A 26,478-nucleotide genomic window follows, 5' to 3' on the forward strand; every position below is an offset into this window, starting at 1 on the left:
TTGTGAATGTTTAAAAGAAGGTTATTCTAAGTAGTTTCAGCCATGTTTCCCTGCTTTTGAGCACTACTCCTGACAGAGGAGCTGTCTATGGTCCAAGCAGGGCGCCGCCACTGTGCAGGAAGTGTCAAGCGAGGTCAGACCCATCAGTTCCTGTCCAGGATTAATTAAACTGTATCGTTCCGCACAATCGTTTTGCCTGCGGCTTATAGGCAGATGGCTCCTTTAAACCCTAATCTAGCTCTCCGCCGAACCCTCCGCCTGCTGGGCATTTCCACGGCGAACGTTGGCACAAAGAGCAGCGACAATAATAACCATCATTAAAGTAGAGGCGTGTCAGTTGCGGATGCTGGGCTGGGTGCGGGAAAAGAGAGGCAGAGAGGAAGTGAGAGACAGAAGGATGAGCTCAGGGCCGAGTGAAGGAGAGCAGGAGAGCGAGGAGTAGAAGCGATCCAGGATAGCAGCAGGGTCCCCCTCGCCATGGCGCAGCTCCGGGCCTGCTTCTCTCCTCTGTAATCAGCTCCCCCTCTCGTAGGAGGCAGCCTGGGAAGCCCCTGCCAGCGCCAGCCAGTGAGGAGACAGCATTCAGCCATCCCTAATGTGGAATGGCTTAAATTTGGGGGGGGGAAGTCATGGCCTGGATTAAGGCCTGCGTCTGGGCCCCCGATACCGCTGGGGGGATTTTCTGAGGATCAGACCAGCACTGCCCAAACTGGAAATAAATAAGGAATAAACTCAAATGAAGTGATAAAGATGGCCTCTAAGACCTCTTCTACCTTATGTGGCTTGGGTGGATGCTCCTCATAGGACCTAAAGACTGGAGAGGAAGTAAATTTATCTCATTGCTGGTTTTGGTGCCATTGGTGCGTCAATATTTTATTGATGGCATTAGTGTGCTTTGTTACCAGCATATTCATCTGTGTTACCTTCCTTAGGGCCTGCGGGGCACCTTACAAAACATTTCATTAATAAATTCATGGAGTTACAGTACATATAAATTAAGACTTTCAAATATGTTCCTTGTAAGAACGATACACTCATTTGGGCTCACTTGTGCATCCTGCCCCTTCAACCACCCACTGCCTTCTTGCTTCTATTGGCTGACTGGTTTGTTCTCATTCTCTCTCCTTTTCAAAGTACACCTCCAATGCGCTAGCAGACAGCAGTGAAGTGTTATCTCTAATTGACATTGATAGCTGTGTTTTGGAGATAATCTGGTGTTGGTATTTTAAAAGCAGTAAGGATAGTATTACGTGCATTTTTTAATGACACAAACACAATGATATACTGCAGATATTTAGGCAGTGCCAGTTTTGTTTCATTGCCTTGGGCTCTTCACAGAAGAATAGTGCTGAACAGATCACTAACGTAGTCTGTTACGATTAACTCCTCCGACAATTCTATCTTGGCCCCAGGGCCAGTTAGGATACTAATTCAGAATTATGTTTTCAGACACCTATCCTATGTAAATAATTATACACTGCAATAATATTTGTGGCAGCCAAATCAAGCTCTTGCCATTTCAGATTCTCTATCACATAATTTGTTTTCCCTCCTTCTGCATCCCTGAATTCTGCCCACTTCTTTTAAATCTGACATGATGATATTATTGTAATTATAAAGCTGATCCTCACCTTTGACCCATAAGAAATATATTTGAGTTTCTTTTGACTGTTACATGTTACATTACTATTTGTTTGACTGGCTTTCTATTCCGTGACAGCGGTGACTCACTGGTTCTCCGCTCTCTCATCCCATCCTCTTTGGGATGCAGCAGGGGGTCGCGTGGATGACGGCTCGGACATAGACTCAGAACCGGACTTGCCGCTGAAGCGCAAGCAGAGGCGTAGCCGCACTACCTTCACCGCCGAACAGCTGGAGGAGCTGGAGAAGGCCTTCGAGAGGACGCACTATCCTGACATCTACACCCGAGAGGAGCTCGCCCAGAGGACCAAGCTGACAGAAGCCCGCGTGCAGGTAGGCCACTGTGCTCTCAGGTGGCCCCACTGTGGGCCCCTCAGGCGGCTCCTGATTTGCGTGTGCTTGTGTTGAGAACAACACTTATTGACAATGTGATGTATCCTGGCATCATCAGCTCACAAGAAGCATCAGTTAGGGATGGAGTAAGATAATAGTTCACAGGACTGACGCACCTCTCTAGGGACTATGCTTGACTTTCCCAATGAGAACACACTGCATGTGCTTCAATGCATGCAGGGGTCTGTGTGCAGATTTGCATTAGCAGGTGTGGTTCTCTGACTGCCACCAGGTATAAACTAGGTTCACATTCATCTCAAAGTATAATCTAGAAAAACACTGTTTGTCAGCTTCACCTCAGTACTCAGAAACATGAGCAGGCGTCTGGTTCACGAGTCCCCTTTCACCATTTATCTGTGCACTTAGCTTGGCCTCTTTTCAGGACTCCTGGATGCTGATATTGAACAGCAGTTGGCTTAATTACATAATATGAAACACTGAAAAGGAGAAAGCCAACTCTGAGAGCAGTGTCCTGGGTTCTCAGGTCAGGGCAGCTGTTTTGATCACAGGTTTTCAGCATTTTATTAAAGCTCTTTGTGCGGCTCCACCAGTGCACATTAAAGATGCAAGCAAGCCCTTTTCCTCCATTTGAGTGACCTTTGGTGAATCTCAGCTGTGGCACGACCCCTCCTCCCTCCGTGGCTGGGTCTGACAGCTCCCCGCCTGCGAGGATAGCTGAAACAGTGAGGGGGGAAACTACAGTAGAGTTATAGCAACAGCTGCGGTGGCCGGCAGAACGGGGATGAAACGAGCGCGCACGCATTCCTGTTGGATTTCTCACTCCAGCTCTTGGCTGGGACCTTTTCTTCCCACCACTTTCAAGCCCACCGCTGCTCCTTGTAAAATTTGCAGCGTATCAGAGAGGATCCCTCATGTTCTCCTGGGAAGACCTTCTTCAACAGCGACATTAATCAAGCAAGAGCTAGTAAAGGAAAAAACACGCGAAAGAATGAAGGAAAGAAAGAGAAAAAACATGGCCGCTTACCTCAGCTGCGCGGCTTCTGCCCTTCCCCGACACCTCGGCAGTTCAGCCTGGAAACTTCACAGCATTGTAGTGCACGTTACTTAAATATGCTAACATATTGGGCAGTAAAAGAAGGCAAGTTTATTGGATGCTACCCAGTTTCCCATGGTGTGCTAGACTACTAACTAGGGGTTCAGTTTCAGGGTGTGTGACGCTGAGCATACAGTAGGAAAAACGCACGACAGACTGTCGTAATTACCGCATTCCTCAATTAAACTGCAGCTGTCTCCTTCGCTCCCAAGACCCTTTTATTTCCCAGATTAAAATTAGGTTCCAAATAGCCTCCACTCTCATTTCTCCTTCCTCAGGCCCTTGCTCATGCTACAGTCATTTACTGAAGTAGAATTACTGTTCAGATGAATTGCGCTTAACTGAAATGAGCTTTACCTTCTTTAGGACCACCGCACAAAAATGTCCTCGTATGAAGAGACTGATGTTTCAGAAAATCATATATATGACTGGGAGTACTATGTAATACATTTGTGATATTATTATATGTTTCTGATGTGACTGATCACAATCGCAGCACTGCGCAGGGGCAGTTGGAGTGGTTGTGTTTTGTGGACAGTGTTCCAGTTGGAAGTGTTACAGACGCTGCTGCTGTCGCTGCTGCACTAGAGGCTCGGTCCAAATTTCCTGTCACTGAAAAGCTCTCCATGGGGCATTTGGCGCTTTTGTGTGTTTATGGCAACTGATGAAAATTAGACAAGCGCGCAAACATTAGTGCTAAGTGAAGGGCTTGCCTTTTTGCCTTGCTATGAATGTGTTCTAGCTAAATAATATCATGTAATAAATGATGGTTTAATCATAACTGATGTTTTATTTTGGTGGACTTGCCCCACAATAGTTGTGGCACATTTTTGAGGGACAGTAGGTGAAACTATTCAAGTCATTGCACATAAATTCAAGTAAGCACTTATGTCAAAGCAGAAAGAAATGGTTAGTGTCATATTTGTTGTTTTAGCTTCATCGTAATGCAGTAATTCTTGGGAATTGCAGGTCTCAGTGTGTGAGTGAGTGTGTGTGTGTGTGTGTGTGTGTGTGTGTGTGTGTGTGTGTGTGTGCGTGTGTGTGTGTGTGTGTGTGTGCGTGCAGGGCTGGGACACGCTCAGATGGAGATGCCAGGGTGCTGGGATCATTGCTTTGTGCTGGGGAAGGTGTCTGACCCTGTTGGCTCTTGGCAGACCTCATGGCCTGGGTGTCAACCCACTTGAGCGCAGCTGTGCTGACACAGTATCCAGATGTCAGTGCGAGAGCGAGAAAGAGGGAGAACGTGGTGGTAGCGAGAGGCGAGGGAATGGTACAGAGTTTTCTCTCCTTATTTACTCTTCATCTTCAGCCACTGTCTCATGTTCCACTACAGCCCCAAAGGACAAATGAAATGATCCATATTCTACTAATCTTGGGGCTAAGTGCTTCCAGGTCATGTGGCATGGCTACCTGCCCCCCCGCTCTAGGAGCATGGCTATGTCGTTACCACCAGATGGAGAGCGAAGCTGAATTCTGCTGACACTGATGGTTCAGTTGTTCTCTCGTCGCTCTGAGTAGAGAGAAATTATATCTGTGTTTGACCCTAGTGACACAATGGAGGATACTCCATTTGTAAACAGAGGTCGACGAGCATAATGTGGAAAGAGTGCTGAATATTTCCCAAGTTTTTCTTTTTAATATTTCAGGTTCAAACTCACTATTAAAAACTTGTTTAAAAATTAGTTTTCACCTTTAAAAAGTAGACAATCAAACTGCCTTAAAAATGTTAAGCTTGCAACAGAATTTGAAAAACAAAGTACTCTTTAAAAGTACTCTTTCTTTTATTAGCTATTTAATTTTCAACATCATTTGTTTCAGAATTTTAAACCAACAAACCATTTTTAAAGTGCTCTTCAGCAGCTTATGCTGCTTGTGTCAGTATTGTGTGCTTTTCAAGAGGCACGACGAGCTTTGCTTTTGTTGCTTAACATTAGATATTAATGTGATAAAGGAAGACTGCAAGAGTGGTTAGGCCTTCCACATGGTCCACAGAGACACGGGGCTGTCTCCACTTCCCCCGTCTGGCCTAATGCTCTTTGATCCAGGCTGGATACAAGACATCCAGGTCACAAATGTCAGCTTTCCTGTTGTGGAATTATACCACATGAACCATGATTGATCCCAGGCAAATCTGGAGCCAATACTCCTCCACTTGATCCTAACAAGACATGCAGAACAGGAACATCCAACAAAAGAAAGCCTTACTTAAACGATAAAGCATGACTGTGTGTGTGTGTGTGTGTGTGTGTGTGTGTGTGTGTGTGTGTGTGTGTGTGTGTGTCTGTGTGTGTGTGTACGAGTGTGTGTTTACAGACTTCCACATTACTCAATCCATCCATAACATATGGGCGCAGTAAAATTAAGTTTGCAGAAGACACTCCTAGAGAGTGGCCTGTTTTTAATAGGCTCTATCACAGTGTGACCTCTGTATGGTTGTGTCTGCCAGGCCCCTAACATGCACCCCATCCTGGCCATGCTGGGCTCCCCATGTCCTACCCCCTCACCCCCACCAGCTCTGCACCCCTCTACGCCAGCCACAGAGATTGATGTCAGGCTTTTTTATGCCTCTCAGCCACTGCTATGTTCTACTTTTTTGCTGTGAAATTCAATCACGTTAGCCAGGTTTTGCTCCTCAATGTTCGGCGTGCCTACTGACCCCTCCCATGCTACCCCCCAACCAACACGCGCACATGGCTACAGTAATCCTAGTAAGATGTATGGTTCGCGACCAGCGGCTGCAGTGAGATAGTGTGAGGTCGGAATTGATAGGAAGACCTGGCTGATTGATATGGGATGAGAGTGGAGGCCGTTGCCCACGGAGATGGAGCGCCTCAGCTGGCCTCGGATGCCATCTCTCATCAGATTTGTCTTCCATTTGCCATCCTTCTTTTCTGTCTTTCCCCAACTCCACTCTGCGTGCTCCCAGTGATTGAGGCTATATTGAATTTTTCTACCTCCCATCCCCCGGTAGCGAACGCCATCAGGCGACGGGTCCTGAGACACTCCAGCTGCAGTCCGCGCCGTCTTCCTTGCTAAACGTCCTGCTCGCCGTCTGCCGCTCACTCTTAGGGGTACGATTCGAACTCTTGGGGCAGATCTGGAACGACTCGCCAGCCGCCATGGCCGTCTCAGCTGTGCTGAGCGCCACGTGTGTGCTTGCCCTGGCAGGCAAATGAGAAAGGAGAGAATTAGCAAGAGAAGAAGAGAGAAAATCCCTTGCTCAAGGTGCCTTTGTCACCATGTTCCAGAGTGGAGCCCTACTTCAACCAAGCCTCTTATGAGGACTGGTGAGTGTGGGAGCAGTCCGCCTAGCCTCTTAAACTGCTGTATGTGTGTCCTAATGCCCTGGACAGTTTCTCTCTCCACACTAATACAGAGGCCTGTCCTCACCTCGTACATGTGGAGTAAGTGGAATTAATGTAGGAGGGACTGGCGGCTTTATGTAAAGGGAGTTACCGCGGCCCACAGTGGTATGTGTGAACCATATAGGTTAGAGGTAGAAGTAAGATGACAAATTGGATGGTCACTAGCCTTTTGGTCTAACGTAACAACAACAACAAAAAAGATATGTGAGAGACAAAACCTCTTTTAATGGTGTCCAGAACTTTGCTGTCAGTCATGGCATTTAGCGCAAGTTAATAATTCCTAACCTCAAGAGATAACCATTAATTAATCTCCTGGTGAGTTAATAATGGTAATTTATAACTGTAGAACTGGGTGTTGCTGGGTGTTGCTGTTCCTTTAGGCTAATGCACATTACTGCTCAGTCATGCTGCTCCTTTACCTAAAGTTTCAGTTTTAGCTCAGAACTGTGAACAACAGGAAAAGTATGGTCTCAGATGAATAAAGCTTTGTAGCTTATTTTGATTTACCCACTCTGAGTGAAAATTGAGTTTTATGTTTTGCTGCCCTACAAACAGTCTTTTTCCTCTCCAGATGATAGCAAAGTTAACAGCTTGAGGCGCTCACATATGTGTTCGCCCAGTGTCTCCTTCTGTCACCCAAAAGACACAATCTGAGGCTGCAACAAATGTACCAAGAATTCATTTCAAGAAAAAAGGCTTTCACTCAATTACGTGGCATACAAAGCCCCGAGGGGAGGCAGCGCGGGGCCAAGAAAGAGTGTGCGCTGCTACAGTTCGCCCGCCGCTGCCGCTTGATCAATGCTCCGGCTGAAAGCGTCGTTCGGGATGGCCTGTTTAAAAGGGACGCCCTCGCTTTGTGTCCTGATTCATCGAGGGGCCATTGTCCCCATCTTTCACCACCCCGCACAATGGCCAAGCCCATTTGAAAAACAACAGTAGATTAACTGCACTGCCAGTGTATTAAAGTCTGAAGAATGGTCCCTCGGAGGCAATGTCATTCACTCTTTTGCATACACACAGGGGCAGGGCCGAGGCATACAGCAGGTTACTGGCTGCGCTCACACTACAATGACACTTTGAAACCATTTTAATGTCGCGTCTTGGGTGTTTTTCTTTAGTTTTTTTTTTAATGCCGGTTATTGTGTCATAGCATCTACAAATGTTCTTTTCCCATCCTAATCGATCAGATACTATTACAAACATAAAATGTGCAGCAAAACATAAAAGGGGAGATTTGGTCATTTCTTTTTGGCGTGTGAGACTAAAAACATATATATATATATATATATATATATATATATATATATATATATATATATATATATATAAATCCCATAGTATACAGAACATTATGAAACAATTCTTATTCTCTATGTGTGTATTAAAAATAAATCATAATTTAATAAATAAATTATGAGAATCCAAGAAGCTTAAACAACATGACATTTTCTTTTTTTGTTTTGTGCAGGTGTGGTTTAGCAACCGACGAGCCAGATGGCGCAAGCAAGCTGGAGCCAATCAGCTTGCGGCATTCAACCACCTGTTACCAGGAGGGTTTCCAGCAACGGGCATGCCCACTCTGCCCACGTACCAGCTTCCTGAACCCACGTATCCCTCTACGACACTATCACAGGGTATGTCTGTGCTCTGCTCACAAATCCAGCCCATGTGGAGCCCATGTGATGATGCGATGCACAATTTTACAGATTCCTCTGATACTTGAAAATGACGGTGCTGAAAAGCTGTTCAGACGTTTATAAGATAGCATTGAGCTCTGACTATTCTGATCATTGTAACGGTGTTGTTCTCTACAGATGGCAGTAGCACGGTGCACAGGCCGCAGCCTCTGCCCCCCTCTACTATGCACCAGGGCGGCCTCTCTAGTGACAGTGGGTCCGCCTATGGCCTCTCTTCCAATCGGCACAGCTTTTCCAGCTACACTGACACCTTCATGAGCCAGTCAGCATCCAACAACCCCATGAACCCCGTCAACAATGGGCTCTCTCCACAGGTTAGTAAGGGTCATTGACCAAAGTGTGTAAATATTCCTGTCTATAGCGAGACGTCAAGGAGTCTCTCAAGTGGAATTACGAGACCTCTCTGAAGATAAAAGGACATGTGCTTTGTTTGCTGCCATGTCTGCTCTGCGATTAAGTGCGTCTCTTGAGTGTGAAACAGACTTAGAACTTTTTAATGAGTCCGTATTCAAATAGTGGCTATCCTCTTGTGCCAACAAAGTGTTTTGAAGATAACGTTTTGTAATTAATATTCTTCTGTTTTGCTCACACTCTTAATTAAAAAAGTAATAATAGTTCAATTCAAAAGACATTAAAGCTTGGGTTTGAGACAATGATGGATACCCTGCAGAGAGCAAATCCTGTGCTCTGTAATGAATGCAGCTGCAAGGAGCAGCAGCACAGCAGCTCCCAGAGAAAAGGAACAATCCAGCCCAACTAATTAGCCCGTTCATCTAATTGTCGGCAACTAATTTTCTTGGAGTTATTATATGTTTAAGAAAGTCAAGATGCTATAATTAAGTGTAACAAACTAATCAGGACTGGCAAGGATTGTGGGTTGCATCTCGTGACAGCAGAGTGAGATGGGAGCTTGCCTATGGCCTGGCTTTATTTATCTGTGGGCAGCGCTGTGGCGAATGCACCGTTCAGCGGGCGCTTGTGGTTGGCAGAGTCGTTCTGTGTCCATGCTTGGACACAATGCACAAACTCCATCAAAACTCAGTTCTACCCAAGCATTCTCTATCTGTATGGGTGTGATATCTGAGGTTTCCCCTTGTTAATCTGCATGGTTGTGTTTAAGGGATTCTGTGTTCTCCATCGTTCTCCTTGCACAGTGAGTTTTTAAAACAAGACTAGCTAGTTTGGTTGGGGTTGATTGCTATGTGTTAAATAATTGAAAAATAACTGATATTAATGCCAATCACTGGTGAAAAGTAATTTATATGCAATTACACACCAACACTGGGCAGTTCTGCCCACCATAAGCAACAAGATCTAACTAACAAGCATAAAATAAGATTGAAATGGTGTATAAGGAGTTGAAAATGAAATTCAATGCTGCATTTGTCCAGAATTACCCCCTTGTGCACACAGACATCTTAGTGCCACTCTCCCCCCGGCCCCCTGAAATATTTCTTAAAGCAGACTGGAAAGTGGTATTACTTTTTTTTCGGTGGAGAAGAAAAAAATTAGGGATTTGATGACAAAAAAGAGATTTTCTCTTGCAGTGGAGAGTCGGGGGATAACACAGGCATTACTCCACATGTTTGATTGTTATTCGTATATAGCGGAAGGGCTTTAAGGGCTAATACTCTTGCTGCAGACCTGTGGTAATATCAGGAGCATGACTGGCTTTTTATTTGTATTAATGTGCCTGTTCCCAGCCTGCTACAGAACTGACATGCACTACAAGTAAGTGAAAGAAGCTAAAGTAAACTCCCTTTGCTCTACATCACAGATACTATTCTTCCTAGTCAAGTCACAGTCACTGTGGTTGACCTTTTAAAATTAATTTTCTAATTCTCATTTTTTGTTTGTTCAGAAATGGATTCTTTAAAAGGTATTCTTATACCTCTATAATGAAACGTACAATCCAATGTTTATGAATATAAAAATGGCGGAGGTAATGTGATGCCACAGGGCCAGTCTCAGAGAAAGCACAGAGTGTACTGTAATGCTGTGAACCGTAGTCATAAGTGTTGTCTTTTTTTCTGAATTTGAGTATGCTTGAGGTTTGTCTTTCTTTCTTCCCGGCCCCCTCGGAGGCCCCTCCCCCTCGGAGGCCCCTCCCCCTCGGTGGCCCCTCCTTACCCTTTCACCCTCTTCCACATGCCACATGTGGCTAGCCCATCAGGCCCTTATTGCGAGAAAAATTAATGTTCTTTTTGACAGGAGTATCATAGTTCAGGCCCGTCCATCACACTGCGCCTCAGTGTCCATGAAAGCCCCGACAAGAGGCCAAAACGCTTCCGTTCTTCTCAGCTGTAGGGAAGCCGCACACAAGCTTGGTGTTGTACATCCCATTTTCTCCACAATGTGTCATCTGTTCTGCATCATTTACCTTCATTTATCTTTATCTTTTAATACAAATATAAAAAAGTGACTTTTAGAATTTAAAAAAATGTTAACCAGTAAGTATACACGTAAATATAATGTACAGGCCATGCTCTTCCAGCTCTGATGTCTGTCCCTTTTACTTCCTCTTTGATGGATGGTGCTGGCTTTGGAGTTGCATATGCACAGAGAACTTCTTCTGGAGGGTGTGCCGTTTGTTTCTTGGTTGGTTAGGTTTGTGTTCCTCAGCAAATCTGCCTCACCAAATCATTTCCTTCGTGATACTATACCCCAAAGAAGCTGCAACAGGGTGGCCCGCCTTCGTGTACACGGACAACCTCCTCAGTGTGTGCTTTGCTCATTTGAAAACATTTAACATTAACTTAAATGAACATTAAATTAGCGATGCGCACTCATGACAGTAGCATGTCCTGTCATCGGCAGGCACGTGATGCTCCCTCATTTGAGGAGCGGACCGCGAATGGCGCGACTTGTGGTGAACATGCCCGCACGGCTGCCTGCCAGATTGTAACCAAGTCCTGCTGGGCTCACCATACTGACAGGTGCATGCTATCCGTTCACACTTGGAGGCTGCCAAGCAGGCACTTTCTCACCACACCTCTGGAAAGCTGCTGCTGTGGTTGTTGTTAATAGTTTCCTCCTGATGACCACTGTTGTTCCAGGGCCTAATCTCTGTTAAGCCTCCCGCTGACCACAGTCGGAGCTGTGGGAAGACTTCTCGTCTTGGCCGCTTCTTACTCTAGAGGATCCCACCCCCTCAAAGAGTACCAGTTTGAACTCTATTATACATTTATTTATCTTCTCTTTTTAAATACTATGCTAATATAAGGAAATGCCACCAAGGAAGGGGTAGAATAAGGACTTGCCGTGGGTGAAATATGTGCTGTAGTGTGCAGGAAAAGAGTACTATGAAAAGCACACAACTAGGCAAGAAGAGTTGAGAGAGAGAGAGAGAGAGAGAGAGAGAGCGAGAGAGAGAGAGCGAGAGCGAGAGAGAGAGAGAGAGAGCAAGAGAGTGAGAGCGAGAGCGAGAGCGAGAGCGAGAGAGAGAGAGAGAGAGAGAGTGGGTGTGTGTATGTGCATGTGTGTGTTTCCGGAATACTCCAGTAGTCAAGAGAATAATGCGTCTGTGATGGGTCTGAGAAGGAGTTGTAGAGAATGGTTTGGGCTCTGTGTTGGCCTTGGAGTTTTAAAAATACTTAATAATAAAAAGTAAACACTGATGATAGGCTCCTGACTTTGTGGAATTACATGCAATTGTTAGTTAACTGAAGCAATATTCTTTTCTTGTGAAATTTATTCGATGAAAAGGTCTGGCCAATTTTTAATTTTTTTCTTTCATTTTTCAGTTGAGTAAAATGGTCTTCTTGGGGATTATCAATGCTATTGAGAGATCTTTTTAAGGTGATTGGGGATTGAGACTGAAGATAGGTCGTGTGATAAAAACAAAGAAGACAAAAGTTACATTTGTAATCTCAGATGTTGGAAAGTTTGTCAATTATTTTGTGGCAGAAATACTGTATGTGTGGACATTTCCTGAATCAGTGAAGGAGATCATAGTATTGTGGGGAGGGGAAGGTTACTGTTTACATGCACTGGCATCTGTAAGGCCCATATGAAGCATTTTATTACATGTGCAATATATATGTAAATTTGCAGACTGAATGTGTTTTTGTTAATTTAGCTTCAAAATTCCTTATTAGTCACCATAAATCACATCCCATTTTTATTGGATGATTTATAGCTGAATCTGAATAATTAATTAATTATAAATTTGAAACTTTTTGTTGTCTGTCATTTCCAGAATTACTTCCAAAAATGGTAGGTAAGATTGATGTTATCAGTTTACTATCCAAGTTAAAGATAGAGATACTGAACAATGTTTTGATCTATGTAATATTTATTGCATACTTCTTCAAATGACATAAATTCAGAATAATGAATAATGTAAGAGTGAGTGATTCTTTTATGTTTCCATAATGTAAAATTTGATGGTATTTTATTGTAAGAAAAGTTCAGATTACTCCATAATGGATGTATTTATGGCATGTAATATTTAATTTATTGTATGTACTTATGGCATGTAAATTGGTAATCTGGAGTACTTTCCAATAGGATATCAGTGTTAACATTAGTGAATGATTTGAAGCAATTATGGCATTTAGCAGAAGAGGTTTGAGACGCAAGATCTGAAATCTTTATATTGCAGCATTTTCCTTCAGTGTAGTTTACTGTAGCTGCTTGTTGTTGTGGGTGGTTAGAAGAAGGTTAGAAGGAGCCATTTTCTGTAGCAGATGTCTTTAGTAAGCAGTGAGATTTGGACTAACATTTTTCTTCTGTTTCTTTGGTGTTATTTATATATACCAGATAAGCAGAGAATTAACTCAGAGAGAACACAAATAACTTGTAATCATGTTAGTTTGTTCCTTATAATAATATTCTAGGTTGGTCAAATTAGAAATTTAGAAATGTAGAAACTTGAGAATACACACGCGTATTCTCCATCATCTCTCAGGAATGCAGGTGACTGGAAACAAAAAAACACACTTAAAATATTTTCAGCTAAATTTAACCTGCATTTCACAATAAAGAGATAGTAGTGATAACATGCGGACAGCGCGCGCGCACACACACACACACACACACACACACACACACACACACACACACACAAACAAAAAATAATAAACAACAAACATGCCCATATACTCATAATGGAAGACAAAAGGAATGTTAGCGTTGGTGGAATGAAACATAATTCTGCTCCTCCACTGCGGTCGGAAGATTTGTGTTTCGGAATGAAGGAACTCTGGCTAGCATTTGATGTCGGGGAAGGAGAGCAAATAGGCTGGCTCTCAGCGCGGGGGGATCAGAGGAAGAGCAGCGCTCACCCGCGCCGCCTTTGATCCCTATCCCCAGGCCCGCGCGCCTGAGCTGCCGCGCACTCGCCCAGTCCTCTCCAGTGATTCCTGACAACTGTCTGCTAGAGATAAGGGGCGGGGGTACTCAAACCTCACGTGGCTTCTCCCATTAGCACCACAGCCACTTTAAACTGGATGAATTATATTTAAGAAGCCTGCGCAAGGGGGTTGCCAGAAAGAAAAACAGTTTTGTAGTGGGGGGTAGTAAGGGGGTGGGGGGTTTGGGGAGAGAGCTCACTTCTTTTCCTCTATTTTGGCTCTCGACATTGTGCACCTGCATGTCAATGAGGGAGTTTGTCTGCAGTCACTGGTGTTATTAAGGCTGCCGTATTAAGCGTGTCGCTGGGCATGGCGTCAGCTGGCACAGGCTTCCATCAACAAATCAAAAGCCCTAATAAATGCACATATTTACTTCATGCCGGTACTCCGAGAGAAGCAGAAGGGAAAATACTTGCTAATTAGAACTTGTCTTAAATACAGATGCTGTTTCAATTTGGCAAGAATTTAAAAAGCTTTAGGAAAAAAAGAGATGAGACCTGCATGGGAGCTGCCAAGAAAATCAGGGAATTTAAATCATACCCACTGGCGGAATGTTTTCTGCATGAATATTTTTTTTTCATTTCTTCTCTCTCTCCCTCTCTCACTCTGCCTCTCACTTTTACTCCTGCTCTCTCTCTCTTTCCCTCTCTCACTCTGCCCTTCTTCCTGCTAGCTCGGACTCGGTGCAATCGGAGTCCCTTCGTGTTAATCGCAGGTGGTGGCTTTCTGGTGTCTGGACCCGCCGTTGAGGGAATGTAGTGTCACTGTGCTGGTGGAGGGGTTTTATATGTGTAAACTGCCGCATGACCGATGGCTCTTTCTGTTGGCAAGGTGTATCTGCAGAATGAGTTCTCTGAACACAATCGGAGCACAGCTGTGCGCCTGGACAGATGAAGGAATGAACAGCGAGTCCTATCCTGACACAGCAAGGAAGCAGCCTAGCGGTGGAATGTTTTTAATTGCTCTACCTGCTGCTAGGCAGGCCAATGGCTAGTCCGTCTTGGTAGTCATTCCTTTGTTGGAATGCAGATCCTAAGAAAACATCAGGGCATCTACGTCCAGTCAACAGTTTTAATTGCGGCACATGGTTTTTCGCCTGCTTCCTGAATCCTGTCACATCACCAACCTCCTCTTCCTCTCTGTGCCCCTTCGCGTCCGTCACAATGAGCTACCGCTGACCTCCCCTCTGTCAACCCCCACCCCTTTTCTAACGCCGGCTCAACGGTGTGTCCAGCACAATTCCCTCTCTCTCCCTCTCCCCGGCTCCCTCTTGCGCCTCTTTCCAGAGAGGAAACATTATTCCCCTTGCACAGATGAAAGGCTGCGGTGGACAATAAAACCGCTATTTAAATTCGGCGGTGTTTGTGTGAGTGAGAGATAGTTCCTGCGGAAAGTGAGCTGTTGCATCCCGATAAATAGTAAATATAAGGGGATGCGATTTACATTTATCTTGCAGAGGCAGCTAATATAAATTTCAGCAAATCCTAGAAGATGAGGATTTAAGTAGGGGCAGGCTGAGACCAATACACAGACAATATGGCTCCTGTGCAGTAGGAGTGACTGTCAGATTGAAAAACATTGCCTATTAAAAATCACGGGTTAAGCAGTGATATTGTCTTTTTGAGCGGTTGCCCATATGTCTAAGCAGTCTGTGTGTTTTTCAAAGAGACATGCTTTATATATGTCTCCGGTTATGTTGATATACTACATATCAAGGCTCCTATGTTCCCTGTGTTCTTGTGTTATGGGGTACACGAAAATAAGCAGTCCTCATTATCCCAGACTAAATGTTCCTAGACCAGTTTTGTTAGAAATATTTTCTTACTGTGTAGTCCATCTCAAACCTCTTCTATTTGTTTCTTTGTTTCTTTAACATTAGTAACATGTTTTATGTACAAAGTGTTTTGCCATGCATGTGTGTTCTGAGCTCATGAGCACCAAGTGAGTATTGTAGGGATGTTTGCAGGGTCATTGGCTCTGAAAAGGAGCATAACACTTTAACAGTTATGACCCTGCACATGCCACCAAAGACTGAAGTGTGGACATGCTTTGTGTTAGTTCCAGATACCAGCCTGACAGGTGTGAATCTGTGATTAATATTACAAAGAATTACTGCCACTCAGTCTAGTTAGTGTTTGGCTTTAGTGTGTGTGTGTGTGTGTCTGTGTCGGTGTGTGTGTGTGTGTGAGTGTGCGTGTGCGTGTTTGCGTCTGCTGTGTGTTCGTTTAATTTATATGGTTTACATGTGGTAGGTTTACTTCACCTCTCACTACCTCTCTCTACCTCCTCCCTCCCTCCCTCCCTACACACGTTAAGCAATGTTGGAGTCCCCAGCTGGCTGACACTAACTGTTCTGCTCTCACTCCCAGTCTCCAGCTGAGAGCTATTTCACTGTTTATTTACATGTAATTATCTCTATGAGGTGCCGATATTAACACTGTCAAGAACAATTTGACCTGACATTCTTCACTATTCCTGCTGCCTGCTGTTTTGAGCAAACCGCCCCTGCCCACACCCCCTGCCTCCTGCCACTTGACTCCACCTCGCATTATTCTTGGACTGAGCCACTGTGCCTTGCCATTTCATCAGCTCTTGCGAAATCATTTTAAGCAGACGATTAATTTGGTAGGGCGGCAGCATGCAGCGTCCTGGCTGGGCGGCTGCCTAGAGAGGTCACGGGGGCGATGTTTGTTCCTTGTGCCTGAATCCTATACTGCTGCAAACATACTGGAGAACGTAATGGGATTGCACCACACTCTCCCTCTGCATTGTGGCCCAATAGCATACATTAACCTTTGGTTACTGAGAGGCCTTGTAGCACTTTGGGATGTTTAGGAAGCGGCGTCGTTGGATAGACTCTGGCGTGCAGAGGATTCAGCTGAACTGGGGTGGACCACTGGGCATTTGATTCCCCTGCTGTGTTTGTGGAGGAAAAGATTTCGATTAATAACAAAATTTTCTCTCGTTCCTTTTTTATGGCAACATGTATAATAATTTTCATTTAATAATGTATACTGGTGCAGGACCACCCAGTCATCTCTCATCCATCAATCACCAACTGAAGAGTCTGTTAGGAGTCTGGTTTGCCGTACAGGGTTAAAAGAGCCATATGCCCAATATTTCCCATAGCTAACGTGTTGCTAGAAGTGACAGCTTGTTTGGCTGCATGCTAATCGCTCTCATCAGGGCCCAGCTTGTCAATGCCCACTTTCTGTCACTGTCAATCAAATGCCTAATTTGAAACAATTAAAGGCTCCCTCAGTGTGCCCCCCCCCCCCCCCCCACTCTATTTCGCCTCCTTCCTCTTGGTTTCAGTTCCCTCACTTCTCTCTCTCTCTCTCTCTCTCTCTCTCTCTCTCTCTCTCTCTCTCTCTCTCTCTCTCTCTCTTTGCTGGATTTCCCCTTTTCACTTTTAATTAATGTGCTGTAGCCCATTAACGCAGTGACACACGGCCAGACGAGGAAATCATCTCTGTCATCTGCTGCCTGCCACTGGAGCAGAGAGGGACACAGAGGCTAAGAGAGAGAGAGAGAGAGAGAGAGAGAGAGAGAGAGAGAGAGAGAGTGATGAGCTGCATTAGTTGGACAGGTAACCCAGCTCTCCCTCCAGCCGTGATAAAATCATTAGCTGAAATTATGAAGTTGTGTTTATTTCAGAAACTTTGCTGTCTCAGATAAGGGAAAAGGATGAGACAGCCGACCTCAACTGAATCAAGTATCAAGGAGGAAAGTGAATGGATATGCCCATGGTTAGCTTAGCATTGCTGAGTCAATTAACGACAGGCTAATAATGAATTGGTCTGAGGACATCATTACATATTTTAACCTCAGGTTCTTCATGTTGATTAAAATATTGGTGAATTCCCTCGACATTCTGAGCACAGGTGCCAGAGTTATGACGAAACTGGATTTCTTAAGTCAGAGAGCAATTGCATCAGAAATTTTGGAATGAAGAAATTTTTTTTAAATATCCTAAGAAAAGTGCGTTTGTTTGCTTGTCCTTCCGTTTGACATCGTTTGCTGTTAGACGGGGGTGTTGGGATTTAGAGAAGGATTATGGGTACTCTCAGAAATGCATCTGCCTGCCTGAGAATGCCATTATCTCCTGCCTTAATTACTGTGGCGTTGCATCAGATATTCCCCTGAAAAAGAAAATGTCGCAGTGTGTGAGTAAGATGTTCTCATGTCCATGTCACTCCGGAGCACATTGTGCTTGGCCTCCTAATCCGACAAATCCAATATCTTTATGGAGGTGTGTCATGTTTTTTTTTTTTTTTTTTTTTAAATATTTATACAGAAATGATCATCCCACTCATCAACAGTAATCTGTTTGAGTGTCGCAGGCTGGCTGAGGGAAGGATCCAGCCCTGTGCTGGGGAGATAACCGTGCGGTACCTTCCGTGGAGCCTAGCGCTGTTCTGTACACAGGTGACCCCTGCTCAGTGCTGCAGTGTCCTGCTCTCAGGCAAAACGAGCGCCTGGCTCCCACACTCCAGCAAATCCAGTCAGGGTGGGATAAAGCTATGTGTGAGTGCGTGTGTGTGTGTGTTCCCAAGCTGAATTGCTGTGCTGCGAAGTGTACCGAGGGGAGTCCTATCTGCTCTGCAGGCAGACTGGCCCTCGGGCGCGCACACTCCTCCAGGAGTCTTTTGTCCTCAGGCCCCTCCTGCTCTCTCCTCCCCTCCTCTCCCTGCATCTGAGGGCCTCGCTCCTCCTCTCGGCCTGGGCCTAAGCCGGGAGGAGACCCCAAGCAGGTGGACTGGCCCGATTCTGCCCTTCTGTGTGATGACGCTGACGGTCTTCTTTATTGTCACTGTTGCTATTGTAGTGCTGAGCTCAGCAGGGTGCTCACCAGCCCTGCAGCCTGGCCCCAAAACGCTGTTTGCTGCTCATCTATTCAAAGAGCGTGGCTGTGGAATACGTTCCACATAAACACCCGGCTACAGTAGTCATTTTAATATGAATCCTGCTTTAGGAGGTGAATCTGTGTCCTGATAAACAGCTGGATCTCAGAAAACAGCATACGTTTCCTTTTTTATTCCACTGTTAATGCAATTGTGAAATATTTGGCTGAGTATCGAATAGGGTCATGGTGATAAATTAACTTTGTTTTCTGTAAAATTCTGACCATTTTCCTTCCTCTTTGTCATCGAAGCAACATAACATTTCAGCTCTGTTCTAACCCTGCCTGGCTGCATTCTGGGTAATACATTAACAAGGAGTAAATCTGCATCATTCACTCTGGCAGACAAAAAATATAATTTGACAGTTAAGGAAATTAGGATGGTATAAAGCTCTCTTTTTGTATTGCAAACACAATATTTATTTATCTGAAAGGAAGCACATTGTTGCAATTTCCAGCCTTACATTTACAATACTGCAGGCTGGAGGGCTCTGAAGTTTAGAGAATTAATGACTTTTATTGTTATTTATAAAGTAATCTATCTGCAGAGAGAAAGGGAAGGAGAAGGAGAGGGGAGGGACGCCTGGAGCTATGGCCTTTACACTGGGTCCTGCTCAGCTTTATCTACTCCTGCAGTTCTCCCACAACAAATGAAAGCTTGGCTACTGCTGAGAGAGAGAGAGAGAGAGAGAGAGAGAGAGAGAGAGAGAGAGAGAGAGAGAGAGAGAGAGAGAGAGAGAGAGAGAGAGAGAGAGAGGAGGCGGTTTATGATCGTCGGGGTAGAAAGTTTGAAAAGACTAGAGAAAGTGTATTCAAGACTGTTGATTGTTTTTGCTCTGTGCTTGCATTTGTGTGTGTGTGCGTGTGTGTGTGTGTGTGTACGCGTGGTAGTTTGTCCTCTTGTGCTTATGAGGCTTCAGAGCTCAAGTGCCTGGGGATATTGTTTGTCAGCCGGGATGATTTGGTAAATATTCCTGCTTCCTCCCACCAGCCATATCAGATACAAAAAGGTTACACATGTGGAAAGAATATTGATTTTTACTTAGGGATGGTAGTGTGGCAGGAAATGATAGATTACAACCCCCAGCCTGGTGTAACTCTTGCCCCACTCACTCCCATCTCCCCGTAGCTCAGAACTTATTTTCTTCTTCGGTTTCCACCCACAGGCAAGGTTAAGCGCCTTTATCTGTTTCAGTCTTTAGTCTGCTTTTAGTTTTTATTTTATTTAGTATTTATTTTAGTTTAGTTATTTTTTTCCTAAGAGAACTTTCTAAAAGAAGATGGCTGTTGTTTAGGGGAAATACCAGAGCCACCTCCTTTTGAAATAAGACCAGTTAAAACAAGACTCCTGAGGTTTATTTTCCTGCCTGTTGATTGGTCTGTCCTGCTGTGCGGGCTGTAGCCCATGTAAACGCCACCGAGGGAGCCCGTCTGGGTCACGCCGCTGCTGTGCAGTCCTCGTCCCGCCCCGCCTGTGCTGCGCGTGCTTGGTGCACGAGGCTGTGGCCGGCCGGAGCCAAGCGCGGGGAGCGGCAACAGAGGCACGGGCCTCTTCCCTCCTGTGCCCGCCCTCTGTGCCTCGCTGCACCAGAACATTCTCCATTCGCCACTTTAATTGATGTCAATAAGGTTATGCTAAATTTGAAGATTTGAATAATTCAGCTTTCGGCGCAATAATGGCATCAGCGAGGCGACAGGCCGCTTAGCGGCGGGCTGAATGGAGGTGTCAGGCGCCCAGCGTTCTCTCTGCTCTCTCTCCACATTCTGCCCCGACACCCCGTGCACTGCACCCCCCACACTCCATTCTGCCCCTCCCCCCAACACTCATCTGATTAAAACTCTGCTCCTGCCGAGCGTATGAACGTACACATGCTCCAGCTTTGCTATTACCCCAAAATTACCTCCAATTACACTCAAATGTCGGTTCAAGAGAACTCAGCAGATTATGGCAATTCATGACTTTATTATATTCAGCAGAAATTGAAGGTTCCTCCTCAAGACTTTGATTATTTATGAAAAAAACTCATTTTCAGTCTAAAACACAGTAGCTCATTATGGTTACAGAAATGAGCATGTAAAAGCAGGAGCACATATAATAAAAATATATATAAATAAATATAATAAATATATTTTTACATTTTCTACACAGATCTTTCATTCTTTTTTACGTTTAATTCTTTGCTGGTGCTGGATGTCGCCTAGTCCTGTTAGTGGGCGTTTAATTTAACGGGCATACAAAAGAGCCGAATATAATGGAGGCTCAATTAAGCGGCTGTTAAGTCGGTCTCCCCTCCAGCTGGCAGCGGAGCCCCCTGTGGGGCAGGCGGGCGGGCCCTGACCCACAGCCCCGTGTCCGGGGTCACACTCCAGCTCCTTGCAGTGTGACCGAGCCTCGCGTGGGCGGCTGCATTCACATGTGCACACACACACACACACACACACACACACACACACTCTCTTCCCCTCCCTTGTGCGTGCATCATACGAACACCACTGAGTCCAGGGACTTTCCATACTTACATACTTGAACATACAGTATAACATCTCGAATGTCCTTTTACGGTTTTAAGACCTTTCAAATGCTACATGTTTTCCCGGGACCGTTGGGCAAAGGAGATTAATCTAAATTCACTTACCTGTTTAGGGTGTGCATTAACCCATGTCTGCCCTCTGGTCAGGAGGGTGCGCCCCGCCTTTGCAAAAGAGCTGGTGAACGTGCAGGTTGGATGGAACTGGGGCAGATAGCCTGTGGATGTTGCCGGGGCCGTGCATGTGGGCCTGGTTTGGCTCTTGGCGGCCCTGCGAAGGGCTAATTGGTTTAGCAGGCCGGGGCCCGAGACGGCCAGAGGTCAGTGGGGCGTAGCGAGCCGCAACGGGAACCTGATGTTCATGAGGATGGGGAGCATGTGGCAGACACGGCCACATCTGCACGAAGCTCGGTTCTCCCGGCTGTCTCTCTCTCTCTCTCTCTCTCTCTCTCTCTCTCTCTCTCTCTCTTTTTCTCTCTCCCTCTCTCTGTCACCTCCTGCTCCTTAACGCTTGCTTGCCTCCCTTCTCTCTCCATTTCTTCTTCCAGCCGGCCTCCCCTGACATTTTGAACATCTTTCTGTAGCCTCGTGTTTTGTTTTGTTCCCCCGTGGTCTAGCTGGGATGCACTGGATGCAGGATCAGTCTGGCTTTGCTCAGTGCTTAAAAGTGACAAAAGAAGAAAAATTGAATTGTGTAGACTTTGATTTCTGTCTAATGTTAAGTTACACCCAAGCCAAGCTGTGAGAGGGGAAAGTAGACCTGGCACAGTGGCTGATCTATTCTCCAGGGGTGTCTAATATGAGCATTTATTATTTGAAACGTTTTAATCATTCATGAGGCCAGAGGCTGTGGGATGGCTGAGGGCCTCTGATTAAAACCTCCCAGAGAGCATGTTATGCACTCACCCTCAGGACACTCAACTCTGGCAAACACACATACAGACGCACAGAAACAGACACACACACAGACTGCTACACTATGTCACTGTCTCTCCATTGTCTCAATCTCCCTCACTCTTTCTCTGTCTCTGTCTCTCTCTCGCTCTCACTTTCCTAGGTCCCATTTCTACTCTAACCCTCTGTGTTATTTACTGTCACACTGTTTGCAAGCAGCCAAATGCTCCCTTGAGATGCTGTGAAATGCTGCTGTTGTGATGCTGTTAACTCTTGCCAGTGCTGGATACTCGAGCTGCATGAGCTTGTCGTGATTATGATGAATCATTGCCGAGGGCACATTTGTCCCAAAGCCGGCCTGGAGAGCTCCATCAGTGACACCACCTGCCCCTGCCCCACCTCTGCCTGCAGGTGATGAGCATCCTGAGTAACCCCGGCACCGTGGCCCCCCAGGCCCAGCACGACTTCTCCATCTCGCCGTTGCACGGCGGCCTGGAGGCCACCAACACCATCTCAGGCAGCTGCAGCCAGCGCTCGGAGCCCATTAAGACGGCGGAGAGCCTGGCCTCCTCCCAGTCCTACTGCCCGCCCACCTACAGCACCACCAGCTACAGCGTCGACCCTGTCGCCGCAGGCTACCAGTACAGCCAGTATGGGCAGAGTGAGTACAGCAGCCCGCACCAACACCTAGCACACCGCTACCACAACACCACCTCCTGAGTGAAAGTCACAGATCGGCTTAATTTCTCGCTAAGCGTGCCTGTCTGACGCTTCTTGACAATGCACTGGGCGAGACGGCAGCTTAGATGGCACACGCTGCAGGGCGACGTCCACGCTCCACGCACACCATGGCCAGGAGTGCCAGGGAGGAGATAGGGCGCATCTCGGAGAAAGGCGAGAGGCAGAGTGCACTTTTGAGGAGGATTTAAAGAGTAAACCTGGGATGACAGGAGAAAAAGAAGGCTTCCGGTGAGAGAGAGAGAGAGAGAAAGAGAGAGAGAGAGAGAGGGAGAGAGAGAAAAACAAAGAGAGAGAAAGAGCACAGAGTTAAGTCGTCTGTGATTACCCCCTTTGCTAGCTGTCAGGCCAAGTGTCTCCGGTACGGACAGCTGGCCCACCCACAGGTATGCAGCTGCTACCGTGTGCCCCGCACGCTCCTGACAGCCTCCTTTTCTCTGCTGGCTAACGTTCTTCCGCGCGCTAACTCGTGCTAACCCCCTGCTACTTACCGTCATGCTGACAGACGGCTGGCAGCGTCCGCGTTTGCCCCGCCCTGGCGCTGCCACGCACCACAAAAGAAGAAGGAAAGGTGAAAATAACCCCCCCCCTGCCAACCAGGGATATCAAAGAGCCTACCACCACATGCGCGCGACATACTTGACAGGCCAGCAGCTAATGCCAACATGCTTATGTTCACACCCAGGAGATTTTTTTTACCCATTAATCATGAAGGCTTCTGTTGACTCTGGCTCAGGTATGTACTTTGTCATTACAGCTGACATCTTCATTCGATAATTCAGTGATTATTGTGTCTGCACCTTGAATAGTTCAGAAATGCGTGCTGTGGTCTGAAATACCCAAACACAGCCCTTGTCTTCTCAACATCTGTATACAACATTTTGTCCTCTTAGCATCTGTAGCCTTTTCTCTTTTTCTATTAGCTGTTCTTTTTTTGTTTTTTCCATTTTAGTTGTGAGCATAGGGAGATGGGTGCCTAGGAAAAGAACAGCCTGAGGGTTCCCCCTGCCGCAGCCTCGTGCTAACTTAATAATACTCATTACCAGTTTGACTATGGATTAAGTTGTGAGGGGGGCCTGGGAAGGATTTGTTTTAAAATGGAAGTAGCTGGGTAGGGGGGCAGTTAATTGGAGCTTCCTCGGTTTCTGCCCCTTGCCGGGCTAGCTCCAAGCTGCCCTTGGTGCGTCCGCGTCACCTCCCTGGTGCTGCGCGCTGCTTTCCACCCCTCCGGCGTTCCTGACGTCTCTGGCTTGTGCGGTCAAATTGAAACCTTGTGAGGTGTGAGCCAGATCAACGCCGGGGTCCCAGGCCACGGGCGGGACAGGGCGTGCCCTCCGACCCTTGGATCGGCCTGCGGGGTAGTCCCGACACGTGCTCCCGATAAAGATCTCCCCGCAAAGTAGGACTGCACATCGGCCTCTGCCAGCACTCTGCCCCCTGGGGCTTTGTTAGTCACACCGTGTTGGGTGGATCAGGTCGCATTCTACCTATCCGGCGGAAATCTCTCTCATCATTTCCTCCCTTTTCACCCCCACAATTCTTACAGCCATATGCTCACATATGCACTGGCAGGCAAGATTTAGACTTATTATCTAAAGCTGCCTTATGTTACTGGAAATAACATGGTGGTGTAATTTCACAGCAGTTTTCTGAACCCTTAAAGAAGTGTCAAAAACCCTCCTTGCTTGGAAAATGCGTTTCTGGGCACTGTGTTTTTCAGCGATTTGCCCACCTCTCTGTTGACACCTTGTTGTTATGTGCCATTTACTAAGAAAAAGGGAAAGCCGATCTGGATTCGCGGCTGAGCAGTATGTCCTGATCTGATACAGGATGATGGGGGAGTGTGGAATGCAGAAGGCGGGCTGACAGAGATAATGAAGAGTGTGTGGAGGGAAACTCTGCCTGACAGGAGTGAATGACAGAGAGGAACAGGTGGCTCATTTACTTCCCCAAACAGCCGTCAGCTGCATATTAGTCAGTAGTTAGGAGACGCTGCCTGGGCTCCGAATAACCACTTTGTGCTATGACTCAACCTACTGTAGGTTCATTTTCTCAGGCACCTTATGGAACGAAGCCTGAGGTTTTTTTGGGTATTCATTCTGCTCGACTTCCTTTTCTGTGCAGCTGCAGTGGACTACCTGGCGAAGAACGTGAGCCTCTCCACGCAGAGGAGGATGAAGCTCGGGGAACCGTCGGCCGTGCTGGGGCTCTTACAGGTGGAGACGGGCCAGGCCTACTGACGGCGCCGCCCGGCCGAGCTCCGTACCAGCATTACCTGTGTCCATCGCGCTGAACCCGTCGCTGGGGCAGAGAAAAGAGATGCAGCTCGAATCATGGACAGCCTTAGACCCTCCAACTATGGCTGAGCGAACACGAAAGCCATGTCGCAAACAGACACTACAGTACAGACTCTCATCTCTTCCCATGCATCCCCATTCCCCCCACCCCCCTCCCCAATCGTGACAAAGAGCTTCTTTCAGGGTTTCAGATGGGGCTGGATGAAGGCAAACATCTGTTATCTGGGCCTGGATCAATCATGCCCTGACCATAGCAGTCAATGTTAGCAGTCCTAACCTATGTTAGCACACAGCAGACGCAACTGCAGCCCCACCCCCATTATGAAATTCTTGGACCACATTGTTTATAGGACTTAAAATGATGGTATAAAAGTTATATTTGATATAATGATTGTGGTTGTTTCTATTACCGTTGCAATTATTATTGTAATGATGTTTTGTTTACACCTTTTATTTGTCGTATTTGCTTCCTCTGCAAAGTTTGGCTTTCACAGAGACGCATGGAGAGAGGCTGATAGCATTCTGGGCTTCCTGCACTGCGTGTTATTCGACCTTCACATTTTAATCTTAAGCCTGACATTCCAAGAGATCTGGGCAAGTCAGTGGGGTGTCTAGCTCAGTGGAGACCTCCAGGGAATGAGTGGCCAATGAGGGCTCCAAGACTTTCCAATCCTTTCCCCTTCGTCCCCACATGTGGCCACTGGGAAAAGCCACAACAGTGAGAAATGAAAACAGTCTTAAAAGGGACAGAGCAGCTTGCCTCCTGACCAAAAGCAGAGATGAGCTTTGGAGGGAGACACTCGTCAGTATTATTTATGATAATTTTGTCTTATGGAGTAAGACAATATTGACATTCCTGAAGCATTAATTACAGATTGTTACATACAAAAGCAGTCAGTTTCATTTAAGTATTACCACTATGATCTTAAAGCACACATTACCTTTGAATTGCACATAAACATTTTACTTTTCAAGGTTATTTCATGGCAGTAGGATTACTTTGAGATTTTCTACTCTCATTCTTAAAGGTGCTCAATTTTTAAACATTTACATAATATCTTATGAGCTCTTATACATGTTATTCCTACATTCCACAAATGTCTTGCACTTTTTTTTACTGACTAGGTATTGACAATTCCATCACATGTATACCTTCAGCAATGATTACCTCAAATTAAATGCCCTAATCTAATTGTTATACTTATTGAAGGGGCATTGTGGGCTCATATTCCAATATTCAAACATATATTTGTGCATACGAAGATACACTAATGTAGTAGCACTTGCTGTTAATTATTTTAATTGATCACAGTAAAATATAAAGGTGTATTGTACTTTAGAATGTGAATTGGTGGTTATGAGAAAAAGTTTAAACATTGTAGTCTGAGGAGGGAGTGAACAGAATACAATAGTCCTATTTCAAAATAAATTTTAAAATACTGTATTCTATTTGCCCTCTTTTGATTCATTTATTGTTCCAAAGACATTAAAATACACACTACTTAAATGTAAATCACACATTGATGTAAAGTGTCAGTATCTTTAAAAAAGTAAAATCCCTCTGAAAAAGGATGTTTTGATTTTGAGCCACATAAATAATCAGTATTTTGAGTT

General features: G+C 45.7%; 1 protein-coding gene across 4 annotated transcripts in view; it reads left to right on the forward strand.

Annotated features, from left to right (window-relative positions):
* The window catches only part of pax7b (paired box 7b), a 45,075-nt gene extending 18,767 nt beyond the window's left edge, over positions 1-26,308 (forward strand). For 2 of the 4 annotated variants that reach the window (XM_026998139.2, XM_026998140.2), the window contains exons 5-9: positions 1,721-1,974; positions 7,922-8,087; positions 8,268-8,464; positions 22,241-22,490; positions 24,692-26,308. In XM_026998139.2, coding sequence (XP_026853940.1) covers positions 1,721-1,974; positions 7,922-8,087; positions 8,268-8,464; positions 22,241-22,490; positions 24,692-24,807 — 983 coding nt within the window. In that variant the 3' untranslated portion in view covers positions 24,808-26,308. The remainder of the gene's footprint in view (positions 1-1,720; positions 1,975-7,921; positions 8,088-8,267; positions 8,465-22,240; positions 22,491-24,691) is intronic. The other 2 variants (XM_026998141.2, XM_026998142.2) reach the window with 1 other exon arrangement.
* Positions 26,309-26,478: the final 170 nt, after the last annotated feature.

Source organism: Electrophorus electricus, chromosome 24 (genome assembly GCF_013358815.1).
Source record: "Electrophorus electricus isolate fEleEle1 chromosome 24, fEleEle1.pri, whole genome shotgun sequence".
Classification (NCBI taxonomy): Eukaryota; Metazoa; Chordata; class Actinopteri; order Gymnotiformes; family Gymnotidae; genus Electrophorus; species Electrophorus electricus.